General features: G+C 41.0%; 1 protein-coding gene across 8 annotated transcripts in view; it reads left to right on the top strand.

Annotated features, from left to right (window-relative positions):
• CNKSR2 (connector enhancer of kinase suppressor of Ras 2) overlaps positions 1 to 16,334 on the top strand; it is a 215,695-nt gene that overhangs the window by 162,058 nt on the left and 37,303 nt on the right. For all 8 annotated transcript variants that reach the window (XM_069784817.1, XM_069784820.1, XM_069784814.1 and 5 more), the window contains 3 exons: positions 5,810 to 5,877; positions 11,103 to 11,203; positions 12,520 to 13,066. In XM_069784817.1, coding sequence (XP_069640918.1) covers positions 5,810 to 5,877; positions 11,103 to 11,203; positions 12,520 to 13,066 — 716 coding nt within the window. The remainder of the gene's footprint in view (positions 1 to 5,809; positions 5,878 to 11,102; positions 11,204 to 12,519; positions 13,067 to 16,334) is intronic.

Here is a 16,334-nt window from a genome sequence, read left to right on the forward strand (position 1 = left end):
ATTTCTGGCCCTGGAGGGAATGAGAACTTGGAGAAAGATTTAAAGCAGTCACTGATTTTTCCTCTGCCAGTCTTGAAAAAGGAGATGGGGATTACAAGGAATTAATTTTTCTGTTTCTCTCTACTGCTATGAATTTAACCTGCACGTTGAAGTGAAATTTTGGTTGTATTGAATTTAGTGGGGAAAATTTCAGCAACTCAAAAAGAACAAGGACTTAAGTCTTAGTTCTTTGGGTATTGAGTTTTACCTTATCTATTTTAAGCCACTTGTGCATTTTTTTCAGAAAAATGATTGAGACTTCAGCACAAAATAAACACAGTTCCTCTTAATTCATTTGAATGGTAAATTGAACATCGATCTCATCTACTCAAATACTTGGGGTTTTATTTCATTATCTTCACAACGTAAACTGAAATTAATTCAGTTCAAAATAATACACCATTTTCATCATATGACAGAGGACACAAACAAAAATCTATTATTGCAACCTGAGAATTCTTCTATCTTAGATAATGTCTGTGGACATCCTTGCTGAGCAAAATTGTTTTTAAAACAGAGGAAAAAGGAGATAAAACTCAAGCCAATAAAACTGTTAGTGAGTGCTATAATCATGGTTTAATCTCCCCTGTGTGTACTAGATTCAGCTACCTGGCAGAGCACCTTCAGGGTACTGCCAGTTCTTTACTGATAATATTTGACTGGAAAGGTATGCTGATACTATACTATGCTTGCTTTCATTTAGAAATAGCTGTCTGTTAAACATTTTTTGAAAAGTTCATGCATGACTAAAGCTCACTTCAAAAGTCTCTCCTCAGTTAAAAAACTTAAAACCTGTTTATTTGCTTGTAAAATTTTAGGCTTGCCTTTCCTTGATAATTCTGTCAAGTCAGTCACTCAAAAAGCAGTTTGCTGCACAGTAAACAGAATAATGGCATGGTCTGTTTGGCATATCCTGAACTACAGCAGTGGATAAATCATTTCTGTCAGCAGGTCCTCAGTCAGTATGACAAGGCACCTTGTTTCTAAGGATAAAAATTTATATAACTGTTCAGTGATCAGAAAGCAGCAGCAAATATGCATCAATTCTTTACAAATATATTGCACAGTCTAAAACCCAAGGACTAAAAGGTGTTTCAATTCCTAGCACAAATAGTCTTTTAATCATATTTTGAAATAAGTGCTAATTAATTCATTTAGAATGAGCTTGACCAAATTTTGATCTGAGTTACACACATGTAAATTTAAAGCACCTCAGTCAAGGTCTATGGAATTACTTGAAGTTCTTGCATCCAAGTTGCCATCAGAGTCTCACCAAATAATTTTATTTTTTCTCTTTGTTTAATGTATTAGAAAAAGTAGTTCACTTTCACAAACATTGAATTAACTCAGTATATTGGAAAAAAAAATGTGGGTTACTGAAAAATAATCTTTCAAATGCAGAGGTTTTATATATAGAGAGAGAGATATATATTCCTGTCTAAAAGCATTTTGTAGCCTAGCTGAAGTCAAACACAGTATCAAGTTATTAAGTTAAATTAAGACCTGTTTTGATCAATTTCTGTTCTTTTTCTTTGTCAGGTTTCTGACATACACTTTAATTATGTATCATGTAGTCATTTCAGTTCTGTTTATATTTGAAGCAAAAGAAGCAAAAGTAGAAAACTGCTAATACATAGGCTAACTGAAAGTTCAAAATGGTTCAATTTCTTCATCCTTTGTATAAAATGATTTAGTTAGGTTTTTTAAAAAAAAGTATGCAGGATATGAAGTTTTTGTTTGTGTGTATCTACTCACACAAAATGGGTATTTTCATCTCGGGTAACTCTGTCACTATTCAAATTTTCTTACTACTTTTATGACTGTGCCACACTGTTATGCTGGTAAGGAGTCTGGAGAACTATGATCACTGAACTTTGTTGTTTTGCCGTCTGAAGTTCCTTTCATCTGCGTGGTTGCACCAGCAAAAGTGTTCTTTCTACCCATATAACGTGCTTAGTCTGGGCGAGAAGGAGGACAGAATATCCTTTACTGCTGCAAAGTACTGTTTTGCTAGTGTAAGTGTATAGTATAGAAACATCATGCTTGGAAATGCATTCTTCTTCCCATTCCACAAAAATTTTCTGATGTAGAAGGTAGTCCATATATTTCTACTTGACGATACTGTATGTGACTTTATTTTGATTTTTCTTGGTGACTGTGCCTGCTGCTTTATGGACTAACTGTTCTTTACTCAAAAATCCTGATCATCAGCTCAGAGGCAAATGCATCCTTTTCAGCGTTGGCCAGCTCAAATACTTAAAATACTCTTATTCCTCCTTTTTATTCCAAACTGTCCATTTTTTTAAGTGATGACATATATGGCTGCCATAATTATATCTTCCAGGCAGGGAAATACAGCCAGTAACTTCATGTGGAATATTTGTCGGAGAACGTCCCTGACCTGCTGTAACTGAGCTGTCCTCTTTTTGTGACACTGAGTATTGACATTTATAAGAGTTCTCTTCCTTAGCGTAGCTCTGTGATCAAGAGGAAAGATGACAAGTCACCTTGTAGTATTAGCGCATGAGAATGTCTCTGGAAGTTTTCAGTGAAGGCGGCCTCCAAAAATTCTCCTGCATCGTCTACAGGCTTCTTCATTCCGGTTAAACTGCAGTTGGGTACCTACAGACACCGTAAGGTATCCACAGTCCCATATAGCAAGTTTATCCTGTAGCCTCGAGCTTTATGATTAAGGGCAGTTTGACACCCCGCTTTGACTACAAGCATTGCATCTACCTGGAGTGTGAGATAAGATAGAAAAATGTTTCCTACTATCCTGTGAGAGTGCCACTACTGTGCATTCTTCTTTACAGAAGGTGCAGGTCTACAGAAAGATTGGGTTTTTTTTAATCCTGTTCTGTGTCATAAGATTGTTTTAATTAAATACTGACAAGAAATGTATGTGCTATTCTTGAAAAAAAAAAAAAAAAGAAAACCTAGATGACTGCTGCGACATCTGGGTGCTACTGCATTTATTGTCATACCTAACAAATAGATTTTATAATTCTCACAAGAAAATTAAAGCTGCATTAGCAGTAAGGAAGGAATATTTTCTTGGCCTCTTGCCCCTCTGAAAGTTTCAGTGGCTACCAGGACATAGCACACCGCAGGGAAGAAAGATTTAAATCTTCCCATGTCCTAAGGCTTTGTGTCTTTTAATATTCTAGTAAGGCATATCTATATAACTGTATGTTTGGAACTTTGGTCCCCAGCACATTGTAAAGCGGGCATGTGTTACTCCTCTCCCGTTTTGCAGGAGGTCTTTACGTTTCCCTGTGATACAAGCCCAGTGCCTTGGATTTCTCGTAGGATTCCATCTTCAATGAACCGTAACTTTAGCCATGCTTTATTAAGTTAATATTAATTCTCTAACCATACACATTCTAACCATGTCTGAAGAACCTTTAGCAGCCACATATCAGAAACTTTGCAGAAGAAGTCAGTACCATTCTTCTGGTTTCTAAACTAGCAAACCACTCAAAAGAAGCCATGGTTGTTAACGGCTTACAACCACATCAGTACCTTCGCATTCACCCCGCGGGCATTGCAGGTGACATTCCAAACCATGACACAGATCATGACCTGCAGAAAATCATGCAACGTGAAGTCAGTTTGCTGTCTCTCTCTCAGACTGGTATACATTTCCTGGGTTCTTATTAGATTATACTTTTCAGGAAATAACATTTTTCTGGAAACAATCATCCACCATAGCTGTAAGCAGTATCAGCTGGCTGTCAATTAAGTGGTTGATGACATAATTGGTCACCTCGCTCTCATGCACACTTAACACAAAATGCTATCTCCTATGTGGGACAGACTGAAGTTTTCCACAGGAGAACCTCTATAGGTGTACCATCTAATGCTCTGTGGTCAGCAGCTCTAGCCAGAGGGGTTCGGGAGGATGCTGTTCCTTGCTGAAGGGGGTGAGCCGTGACCTGAATTGGGAACATGAAACCCAAAATAGGTGAGAGGCAAGCGAAGGGCCGCTTCCACTGTCTGCCATGCCGTTTGACGGAGCAGGCGCTTGTCTTCTCGCACCGCTTTACCCCCGGGACACAGGCAAGTCCGTGGCCTTTGCTGGTCCTGTGGCAGCACGGGGCTGGAGCGCTCTGAGTGAGGTTCCTGTGCGGTGCCTCTGATTTGGGCTGGCAGAGCTGTCGAGACAGCTGAGCTTTACTCCCCAAAGAGTGTCTTCACATATCAGGAATGTGAACCTAGAAGACAGCTTTGCAGTGGGTCACCTTTCTGCGGTGAAGATGTGAAATTACTGTCTGAGACATGATTTGCTGGATTTCTGTTCCTATGTGCCAGTTATTTTTATAAGTGTATGGCACTTCCTAACAACTACGGCCGAAATTTTGAGTCTGTTCTTCAGCTTCCCTATTCTTCTGGCAGAAATTCTGATTGTATGCTAACATGGGAGTATTCTGTAATCACTTCAGGAGTGAATCTCTAGCTTTCTTCCCAATGTACAACGATTTATGGACCATTAACATGATTTATAGATCATACATGTGGTCAGAGTTTGTGGAAGGAGAGTGACAGGAGTTAATGTCAAGGGGAGCAAGTGCATTTTATGATCTGATACCTGCTTATCCTGCACTGAAATGTCTTGAAGGCTGGCATGCAGAAGTGGTTACGAAGGCGTATCCCCTGCTGAGACAATACTATGTCCTGTTTCTGTGCCTACAGTATGCAAATAAAACCCATCAGGCACGGTTTTCTGCAGCAGGGGTTTCACGTTCCTGAAGAAAACACAAACCTGACTTCAGTTGTCCTTCTGTGTACCCAAGCAGTAAAATCACAAGCCGGTCGGTTGGCCAACCAGCCTGTCAAATCCTGACTGTGGGGTGACTGGAGCAAGTAATTCCAGGTTTACCATGGAACGGACAACCACGGGAGATTGTCATGGTGGTTTAAAGCCTCGTTGATGGAGGACCTGATTTAGTGTAAACATTTGGCTAATGAATACACTGAGAGCCCCACGGGGGAAGAGGGCAGGTTGAAGCAGTGCGCTGCTGCAGGCAGCTGAGTGTATGCTTGGCAATGACAGCCCTGCTAGAAAAGAATAGCAATAGTTTGGTTGTGGTTTTTTATTTAATTTGTGCAGCTTATGGAAGCATTTTTTCGCATCTAAGTTGAGGTTAAAGCTTAAAGCCTTAGATGTGAATTGCATTGAGGCAACTGTCTCTTCTCTCCCTGCTTCTCTGACACGAACACAAAAGTCAATTCTGATATGCCTCCGTCTCTTTGTACTTGGCACTGTAGGTAAGCTCTAAAACACATAATGGCATAATTAAACCTCACTGTCTGTTTGGGAGTGAACCTGTTCTTTTTATTGCTGGTTTCTGCTCTGTTCCTCTGCTAAGTTGCCAATTCAGGCCTTAAAATATTGCTTAAATCTCTGAAAAGTGGTGTTTACTCTTAAGACATCAGAACAGCAGGAGTATTGGTGTGATGCCATATCTGTGAGCAGCAGACTTAATAGTTCTTTGATTATCTCTAAATCCTTTATTTTACAGATGTTTGACATCGTACACGGTTCTCCATTTCAAATAAAATCTTTGCTGTGAAAACAATTTGTTCAACAGCAAATTCATAGATCTTTGGAGACTCCCTGAGTAAGAGTATCAAAGAAAACAGCTGTCTAATATGAAAAATAACATTGTCCTGAATCTCCTTCAGGTGGTCCTAACTTTGTTTTTTGTAGAAATGAACCCAAAAATTACAAGGCTGCATCGGTATCACTGCTTTTTTAATATTATTTCAGATGGCTAAACAGAATTAACATGCTTGCTGCTGGCTATGCAGAAAGAGAGAGGATCAAACAAGAGCAAGGTAATGTGTTGTTATTTTGGTTTCTTCTGTCAGCTCTTATCACAAGTTCATCTGTTCTTTTTTCCCTGTTGTGTATCAGGCCTCATTCTCATCATCCGAAAGCAATTCACGTATCGGTATCACTGTTGTTGCTTTAGAGAATTCCTTCTCTCTCAGGGGTTTTGATTAACTCCTGCAGATTCTGGTCCACAGACCCTGGATTATTTCTGAGAAGGCCGCAGAAGGTAGCTAAAAGCAGCAAATGTACTGCCAGTAAGCTCCGGTGTGTGGTACCAAGGAGTCTGTGTCCCCTATTAGAAGAAACTTAAGAATCTGCAGACTAAAAAATTTTTTCAGCATTGCATTTGGTGTTTGAATTCACAGGGGGCAGGAATGCATGAAATTGGTCTCAGGAACAAAACCATTCTTCTAAAGCCTGTTGGTATAATTGGATTTCCCCTAAAGACTTTAAGGCCATTTTAATTTTCTGTGATTTCTACTATTTTTGCTATATTGAGGTGTGTGCTAAAGCCCTGTTGCGGGTTTACAGCATTTTACACCTGTTTATTTTTAATGTCTAATATTTCATGGGTTTAAAAAAGCAGCATATATAAAATAGTAAGTCAGTTTGCTTTAGTTTGCTGCAGTAGAAATCCTGTTTGAGGACAGGAGGAAGGAAGGGTCAGTCCTCAGTTGTGATGGGGAGGTTGTTTCCTAGAATTGCCAGTGACCTGGATCCATAGAAGCGTTCCTGTCCAACTAGCTGTTCTGGCAAGCAGCTGGCTTTTGAATCCGTGCTCTTTTTTACAGATGTACCTGGCAGCAGGCACCAGAAAATTGCAGTGGTCATGATGATCCAGAGCTTATCCAGATGCCTGTCTGCCTGCTACCCACTGAGCCAAAACCTCACTTTTTAATTCTGTGGCTCTGCAGCCTTCATCAGTAAGGTTCTGTCTTTCGGCCCAAAAAGTTTATAGCTCGGAGCTGCAGCAGCAATGTATTTAATCTAGTCTTTTCTTTACAAAGACTACAGTTCTAACCATTTTTCAGGGAGAGTTGTGTTCAAAAGCCTATCACTAGGCTTCCCAATTTGCCACATGGTGTCCTTCTTGCCCCCCGAAGTCATGATTCTGTCCCAACCTACGTGACGGCAGCCTTCGCCCTGACCTTCTGGTCTGATACCGTCAGGAGGAAGATGCGCGTGGTCTGTCTCTGCAACGTGTTGCTGCCCTGCCATTTTCCTGGGAGGCACTGTGCAAAAAAACCTCCTTTCCCCGGAGAGAAGCAAGGGTTACTTTGGCAGCCAGGTGGAAACATCAAGAGAGTAGGATATTCTGTAGTGGTAGAAGATTAAAAGACAGCATCCGAAAGTTATGTCTGCCGTGATTCATACCCAGATGGCCTCACCACAGAGCATCCTAGAGGGATCAGCCTGGGGTCGAAGAGCAGTGTTGTACAGCATACTGCTGTAATTCAGCGGTAGCAGCGCGCGTGGGAAGGTTTTTGGGTTCTGTCGTTCTCGCACGTAACTAGGTTGTACCTGCTGTTGCCTCCTTTCTAACCATGTCTTCCAGTAAGTGCAGCCGCTTATCCTGGAAGTGCTGCCCACACCCTGGTTTAGTCTGGTATGGTCCTTGGCACGTCCCGTCATTCCTAACACCAGGCCCTCCGCGTTCGCACAGCCCGGGATAGCGGCACCGTGCTCAGCGTTCCTCCAGTCGTGTTCTCAGTGCCTCGCCAGACTGCAAAATCAGTGTGGGAATCCGTGCTCCCCGGGCAGCACTACGATAACCAGTTTGGAGGGACCTGTATGCCATCTGTTGCTGCTTGAAGAGGCTGTGAACAAACTCTGAATCTTGGAGTCTTCTAGGAAATCCTCTGTGTTAGCATTCAAAGCCAAATTCAAACTTTTATTGGCAGCAGGTTGGCACTAGGATCGCAATAACGTGTGGGACAGTGAGGGAAAAGGTGTATGAACAGTTATGCTAACGCTGTCCAAGTGCACAATTGCAGACATCATACACCTTTCAAAATCCAGATGGATGTGGAGAAATATTTTTGCTACCAAGCAATCACTGACTAATAAAATAGCAGATGATCCAGCTCCTAGACATGAGATCATGTGCATTCAGGCCTCACGTTACCTATTATTAAAATGTCTGCCTATTGAAAATAATCAGCGAGACCCCACTTACTATGGAAATTATATCCCAGGCACTGACGGAGCTCTTTATTACTGCTCTAATGCCATTCACTCAAATTGATGTATCATATACAGATAGGTAAAACTATATCCTCTTTGTGTTGCTTAGTTGTGGTCAGCGTGGGAATCAGTATCACGTTCCCCCTCGCTGCCGTACAGTGTTTTTATGCCTCTGGTGATTATCCTTGGCTCCCAGCACAAGGGCTATTAGACAGCTCAGTAGTGTCCCTAATTAGCAGACGCATCAAGTTAGCAAAGTAAAACCTCTCTATCACTTCAAGCATTTTTGCAATTACAAAAACCGTGAAGCTGGAATTTTCTATATTCAGTGACGGTACTAACTGACGTTGCTGTTCAGTTCAGCCCTTTGCAGCAAAGCTCCATAATAACTCTGAAACAATTCAACAGTAGTTGTCAAACCTGTTTCAATTAGGAGTTGAATGCTTCTGAATCTAAAGTGCATAAATATATTTCAAGTGCTTCAGAGATGCACGAATCGCTGAGTTGTGGGTGTACTGCTGAATAAAATGTCACATTCTGTACAGAACAGTTTTATAAAAATACCATCAACTTTCCACATTAAATGCAATGACTGTTAGCAATATGGCAAGGGACTTCCTTGGATGGAGAAGTTATATCCTTTCCAGTCATATAAAATCGGAGAAAAAATACTGGCTTATATAAATAGAAAATATTTAATTGGCAAATGGCAGGTCAGTGTTAGTTTATAAATAATATATGCAGTCTATTGCTTATTCAAAAAGCTTTCAAGATATGCCTGGTACATTGAGCTTGTCTGTCACTGAATCGGACAAAATCTGCAGAGAGAAATACGGCAACTTTTTGATAGCATTATACACGTTTTAGGTAAACTCTAAGAAGCTGGTTGCCAAAAGCAGACCATTTTTAAAACTTGGTGGGAGGCTCTTTTCATACATTTCATCTGGAAGCTGACCCCTGTGACTTGCAGAATTTTTTAGGCAAGCTGTAGGTTGCCAACAGAATTCCCTGTCTGAGGTAAGGTGCGCAAAAGCGTCATCATACAGTGGTTTATTGTATGTGGATTTGACAGCAAGAACGGCTTCGTATTTTTAGCCAAAATTGGAATCTGCACTGAGGCTGCTAAATTTTACTTTCAGAATAAACAGTTGAGCTCCAGGTCTGCAGAAATGTCACCGAGTGATGCAGTTCTGACAGGCGTCTCGCCACACGTCGCGCCATTCAGCTTTGCTGTAATAGGAACAAACATGCCTATATGCCAATATTTTCAGGTGGTCTGAGTTGCTGGAAACAAGTTTTCTTAAAACTAGGCGTGATTTTAAAAAAGAATTTTCACCAATTTAGTCTTTTGTTCACCAAAAACTAATTATCTGCAGATTTCTAGAGACGAAACTCTTTGGAATTTTTTTATTTCATAGTCATGAAAACTTTATTTATGCTCTTTGTTTATTATACTGTTTAAAGATAATCTCTCAGCTATAAGCTTGCAGTAAGCAAATTAAGAGACTCAGAGTTAAAACAGAGTTGTTTCTGCTTCAAAAAATTAAATAGACAAATAAGGCTGTCCCCACCATTACTACAATCTAAAAATACAGAAAATTTTAGGGACAGCTGTTTCAAGATGGTGTCATTTAAAGGTAAGTTTTTGTTTTAAATCTTGAAGAAGATTAGGTACAGTAGATCATTAATCATACAATACAATAATCATCATAGTAACAAAAAGTCATTAAAGCCAAAATTACGTGTTGTGCCAGCTTGGAATTTTGGTTTAGATCATTTATGAAGCAGCAATCAATCTTTTTCTCCTCATCTATCAAAGTAGTAAGTCGTGCAGTTCACTGAGCGCTTACTAGGCAAAGTGAAAATTGTCTGTGAATAGTCTGAGCTAAAGTGTCCTGTTGTACAATGATTTACCCAAATACTAGAAGGTAATACAGTCAGAAACCAAGTGCCAACAGGGATGTTTGCATAAGCCTTACAATGGGTGGAGATATTACAGTTATCCATGTTGAGTTGAGGCGGCAGTTAAGTGGTTTTCTTTTGTAAGGAATATTAAGGTCCAGCATCCATTTAGTTAGATGCTGTTCTGCTTCAAAAATATTTGCAACCAAATAACTATAAAGTCCCACATGGTACATTCTGCCATGTGTTTTCCCCTTTGACCAAGGTACCAAACATATGAAATGGGCTTGGCCAAGACTTGGTTTCGTGACAAAATGAAACCTTGTAACCCATTAAATTTAGCCCACAAGATCTGCGTCCTTTGTACTTTCTCATCCGTCTTTTGGAACTCTGTGCTTTTAAATGTCATTGTCATATTTTTTCTTACCGTATCACCTCTATGTTCTTGCATGTGTAACAGGGCAGCAGCTGTTTTATGAAGCAGATACATGATATAAAGTTCTTCTGTCTTATCTTAAATGCAGCTCTTTGTTATTAGAGATTCAATTGAAAAGCTCGGGTAACTGGTAGTTTACAATGGAGAGAATGGGTAGAGAAATAGCATTAGTCAGTCACGTGTGCAATAACCCCTACTTGTTTGATTTGCCAGTTGGTGTTAATTACATTTGTTAATGTTATTTGCAGTCAACAAGACTTTAACGAGTTACGTTTTTCATCTTTTCTGTTTGAAAAATACTTCCGGTATTTTCTAGCTGATATACGTCTAATCATAATTATTTTTATGGCTGTATAAGTACTTGAAAACCTGATACTTGTATTAGGAGTATTCTGTATGCATGTAGTATTTATAAAGCGTGTACAAGAGTTAAATTTGTAGCTCATTTGCAGGTTGTTGTTTAATATCTCTGCAATGGGGCATTAGGCTTAGTATACCCCATAACGTTCTGAATTTTCCCTCTTTAGATTAAAACAATTCCAAGTTACAGCAGTTAACGTTTCTGGAGTCAGCATTTGCTAGATTTTAACTCTTGGTAATACCAAGGATGGACTTCCCTTTTGCTTTTTTGAAAGCAAGTCTCTGATATACAAGTGTATCAAAATGTGTTGGTAGTTTTTGATCTGATCTGTATGTAACTTGTAGATTACTGGAGTGAGAGTGATAAGGAGGAAGCTGACACTCCATCAACACCCAAACAAGACAGCCCACCACCCCCGTACGACACGTACCCACGGCCTCCTTCGGTAAGTCACCTGCAAATGTCTACAGAAATGACAACGTAAAGCGTCACTTTTACCTACTCTCCTGCTTAAAAGCACGTGCATGCGCACATTATGGCACTCCCCGCTATATTTTTGAGTCAGTACTTGACTTAAGGCATTTGTTAAGTAACGTGCAGCGCTAACTTCAACAGCCATCATGGCTGTTTTCACTGGTTTGTAGAGAACATGGATTTATCATCCCACGCACTGTGCAAAATAGATTAAGTTACAGAATTCTTTCTTCCTGTTCTTCATTCATGATGGACCGCTACTCATCCATGCAATCCCTCACCGCCCCCTTATCGACTTCTCTGACAAAATGTTGTTACCTCAGTAACAGCACAGACTCTTCTCTAAGGCTCCAACAGTTGTGCTGTGAAGCTTTACACTTGAATTTCCAGAGAAGTGCCAACGTAAAATGTTCTGTCTTATATCGCAAACAGTGATAACCAGTTGTTTGGTGGTTGTGAAAAAGTAGGTTTCTCTGTAAATTAGAACAAAAGGGGATTTGGTTTTTATTTTCTTCTTGAAGCAGCTGTTGGTATAAAACCAGAGTGTGGACTTCCAACTTATTCTGCACGGGCAATTTTAGTTTTCGTGTCCGTATACTCAGACAGTGTTAACTAATGCATCTTACTTGAATATAGCTTTTAAAATGGCAAAAATTTGGAATGAAAAATTGGGAAAGTCTGGGGAAAGAGAGTGTTCACGATGTTTAATTTGAATGCGATACTTTATGTTCCAAAATCATAGATCTCTGAACTGCACTGAAGCACTGCAAATGCGATTGCAAATAAATTTTTAACAGGATAGGATGACAACACGCAGTTGGGTGGTATTTTTAAGATTTTTAATGGACCAGGCACATCTCTTCTATGTTTTCCGAGGTGCCATATTCTGCAAAGTTTTCTGCAGATAATCGTGTTGGCTTATTTTAAGGGCTAAGGAACATAAAGATACTCACTAGGTGTAAGTATCAGTGTTTGACCTACAGGTGTGTCAGGTATATAGGGGCATGCCTTAAAGTTAGGATGAGGGCCGGTTAATCGGGTGAGTCTGTGCCTTCGTTACTGAACTGGGTGCCATCAGTGACGATGAAAAGGACGTGGTTATTACTAGAAGTATTCTGCTACTACTTCTAGTAAGACTAGACTACTAGTCTACTGCTAGAAGTAGTCTGCTACTACTTCTAGTAAGACTAGACTACTAGTCTACTGCTAGAAGTAGTCTGCTACTACTTCTAGTAAGACTAGTCGGCCTACAGCGATCTGAAGCTCGGTCCCTCGCTGCCGTTGCAGATGAGCTGCACGAGCCCTTACGTTGAGCCGAAACACAGCCGGCTCTCGTCCACGGAGACCTCCCAGTCGCAGTCGTCACACGAGGAGTTTCGCCCGGAGGCGGCGGGGAGCGCCACCGACTCGCCGGTGCGCAAGACGGCGAGCCAGCGGCGCTCCTGGCAGGACCTCATCGAGACGCCGCTGACGAGCTCGGGACTCCACTACCTGCAGACGCTGCCGCTGGAAGACTCGGTGTTCTCCGAGGCGGCCGTGGTGTCCCCCGAGCACCGGCGGCAGTCGACCTTGCCCACCCAGAAGTGCCACCTGCAAGACCACTACGGCCCCTTCCCCCTCGTGGAGGGCGAGCGGATGCAAGTGCTGAATGGGAACGGGGGAAAGCCCCGAAGTTTCACTCTGCCTCGGGATAGCGGCTTCAACCACTGCTGCCAGAGCCTGTCGGTCGGTGCCGCCGATCACCACGAAGAAGCGCAGCGGAAGGAGGTGGAGGAGGAGGAGGAGGACGAGGACGAGGAAGGCAAAGCAGCAGAAGAGAACCAGGAAGATAAAAGTAAGTATGGGATGTTTCTGTGGCTTTTCAAGAGTCCCGTTCGTGTAACGCAGAGGTTGTTTTTCCTTTCTCCTATCAAGAAAACCTGATGGTCTTTCAATGTCCCCCATGTTTCACCAGGTCCCCCTTGTGACACACCTCTTTGATGTGCCTTACGTATAAGCCTTCATAATCCGACAGGGCGCTGCATGACCTCTCACGATCACCAGACACTTCCCCATAGGCTGGTCACCAGTCACCTCTACTAGTAATTCTTAGTTATAAATGGATTTTGCTTCCATGCTTTCTCCACACTTCCACTTGCACAGTATCATAGAATCATAGAATCATTTAGGTTGGAAAAGACCTTCAAGATCATTGAGTCCAACCATCAACCATGCCCACTAAACCATGTCCTGAAGTACCCCGTCCTCCCCTGCTGACACACATATGTCTCCGGACATACTTAGTAGGATTTCCAGCCAACCCCATCTGGGTTGTGAAAAACGCTCGGCAAATCCTGGAGTGCAGGGTCAGGCTGTATTGGGTAGTATCCAGGCGGGCAGCTCTCAAGACAGCCCAGAAGCCATAAGAAGTTGAAAAAGAGAGTGTATTTTCCCCAGTTCCTCACCTTGTGATTTGTAGAGAGAGAAGATCAAAAAACATGTCAAACAAACAAAAAACTTAATAGAGAACAACTATGTGACCAGCGGGGCTTAAAAACAATCATAACGCTGAGTAACTGTCTTTTACGTGGCACATTAATTCCATAGATATTAGTGCTACTTGTCAAAAATAATCTAAATAAACAGGGATTGGAGAAGGTCCCCGCTCCTCCTGAACGTGTAAACACATTTCTGTGTCTGTTTCATGCTCTGTCCTTCACTGTCATTTATGGAGCTTCTCAGCATGTGTTGCTAGCAAAGTTGAGCCCACACCCAAGTTGTAGGGTCAGTCAACAAAGCCTGCATCCACGAACCGTGGGGTTATGCTGCGATTAAGTTACCTGAAGTGGCGAGGAAGGCAGGGTGACCCCTGAAGATCTCAAAGGGTCTGTGCTATCTGGTTCCTTCAAATTTAATTTTTTCACTGCCGTAAAGGAGTATAAAAATGGTAAAGAGATAGGAAAGGGTAACGAAAGCTTTGGATAATTAACTACCTACCTAAGTTAATTCATTAGGTTTAGTACTTTTGTTGAGCATTAAAATTCATGTGGACATTATTTAGTCTACTTGGGAGAGACCAACAGTCTTCCAGTGCCCTTATGCTTTAGTCAATCAGTTCTGAACTTCTCAAAGTCTTGACTTGGGGAAAACAGTGATTTCTTTTGCAGATATTAAATTTGATGCCATTAAAAGTTTAAAAAGGCATGATTTCAGTTGCGGTCATGCATGACACTTTCCAAAAACCCATACATTTATTAGGGTAATATTAGACTCTTACTGACTGTGAAATGAAGCTGTCTAATTAACAGGGTTAAATTTCATCAACCATGCAGAATGTTTTATCCTATTTTTAGCCTTCAATTTTGGTTTTCAAATGGGTTTTTACTGTTAGCAATATGAAAATATTTTTAAAAGAATTCCTCACAGTCAGTGAAAAGGGTCAAGGAGACCTCCCACTGGAGTTCCTGTGCTGTTTGGGCATTACTCAGGGATACTGTTGCAGGGCCTAAGTTAGGTGTTTTAAATCTCAATTTTAATGCTTTTGGGTTCTTGGATGTAACATTTTATAGCGTACAATACTAATAAAGGGCTAGTGCTTGATTTAATGGGCCAGAACTTGGGCTTTTCTCCATCTTTCTATACCAATTTCCAAAAAGGGAGAAAAAAGTTTAATTTTTGAAGTGGTCTCCCTGTATACACGTACTCTTCTTTTTCTTTGAGTGAGAAGGTTTTCTTGGTTGAAGCTTTAACAGGAGATTGTTTCTGAGACATTAACAACCAGCTAGACAAGTAAAGTGCTCATGGTGAATTATTGACCATGAAATTATAAAACCAGAAAGAAAATACTGTTTAGTCTGTTGAAAAGTTTAAGTGTTGAATTGCTTGTTGCTATGGCTGCAATGTTCTGTTTGCAATGCTGGCTTTTTCCAGTGCCCTTACCAGTAAAAGGCAGGAGGGATTTCATGCAAGTGGTGTTCTTAAGTGCAAAATCCAGTTTTTGAGCTGAGAGATTTGCTTATAACTGCTAAGTCCGCTAAGAGGATGGGTGCCCTTGTGCGTGCTACATCATTGCTCCCCTCACCTCCATTGCTCTGGGAAAGCGAAACATTGCAACTGGCTGGAGAAGGGGAATCCTCTCCCTTTTAGAAATGTTTTAACCTCACCTTGAACATTCCCTGACCTGGTATCAGATGAACCTTTTAAATGTATTTATTTGCCTTACACATTTGTGATCCTGACATAGTTCTGAGCTCTTGGATGATTATATGTGTTCTTGTGTGTACATATATGTGTTTTAAAGCTTAATCATTCCTATTGCTTTTTGTGCGGGACAAGGAATGCAGCTCCTTTGCAGTTGTTGCTGTACAAGTCAAACGTCATTGCCAAAAGTTTGGTTTCTCAGCTTTTTGTTTTTACATTCCCACTTTTAAAACCTCCTGAGTTTAAATCAAATAGTAAAATGCAGTCCTGTTTCTTCCGACTTCTTTTGCAGAATTGTTTTCAAATAACCACACCACAAATTAGGAGCTCCATGGGTTTTTCAGATGCTGCCCCCAGCTGCTGTAATTTAACATAGTTCTGTTGACTTTCTACTAAAGCTACACCGATTTGCAACAACTAAGCATCTGCTGTCTGTTAATCACTACTTTATGCCTTAAATAGATACTGCAAGTCTTTACTGACACTGCAAATAGTTCTGTATATCAGCTCTGCTGTAATGCCTAGATATGTTGTGGTAAACTGAAAATATGGGTTGTCCTTTCCTATGTTTATCCATTAGGACCTAACTTTGTTGTGTGTTCAGTTGCTTCTTTTTGTCTCGTTCTATCACATTAACATTGCACTGCTAATCTTTAATGGATTGTTTTATTTCTAATGTCTATTAAAATGACTTCTGTGTAAATCATTTAGATGTTCCATATCGACACCGTCCTGTAATGGTCTCTTGCTTAGTAATCGAAGAGGGTTCTCCTGTGGGATATTTGAGTCCGTCCGTGTGTTTGCTCCTGAGGCTATGAAAATGGCAAACAGCATTCGGACCTGTGGCACCAAACGTCCCTCTTGCTGGGCTGCTCAGAGGCAGCGTGAACACGGGGAGCAGGTCAATAGCGACGGCAGAGCGC

This window comes from Haliaeetus albicilla, chromosome 6, assembly GCF_947461875.1.
Source record: "Haliaeetus albicilla chromosome 6, bHalAlb1.1, whole genome shotgun sequence".
Taxonomy (NCBI): domain Eukaryota; kingdom Metazoa; phylum Chordata; class Aves; order Accipitriformes; family Accipitridae; genus Haliaeetus; species Haliaeetus albicilla.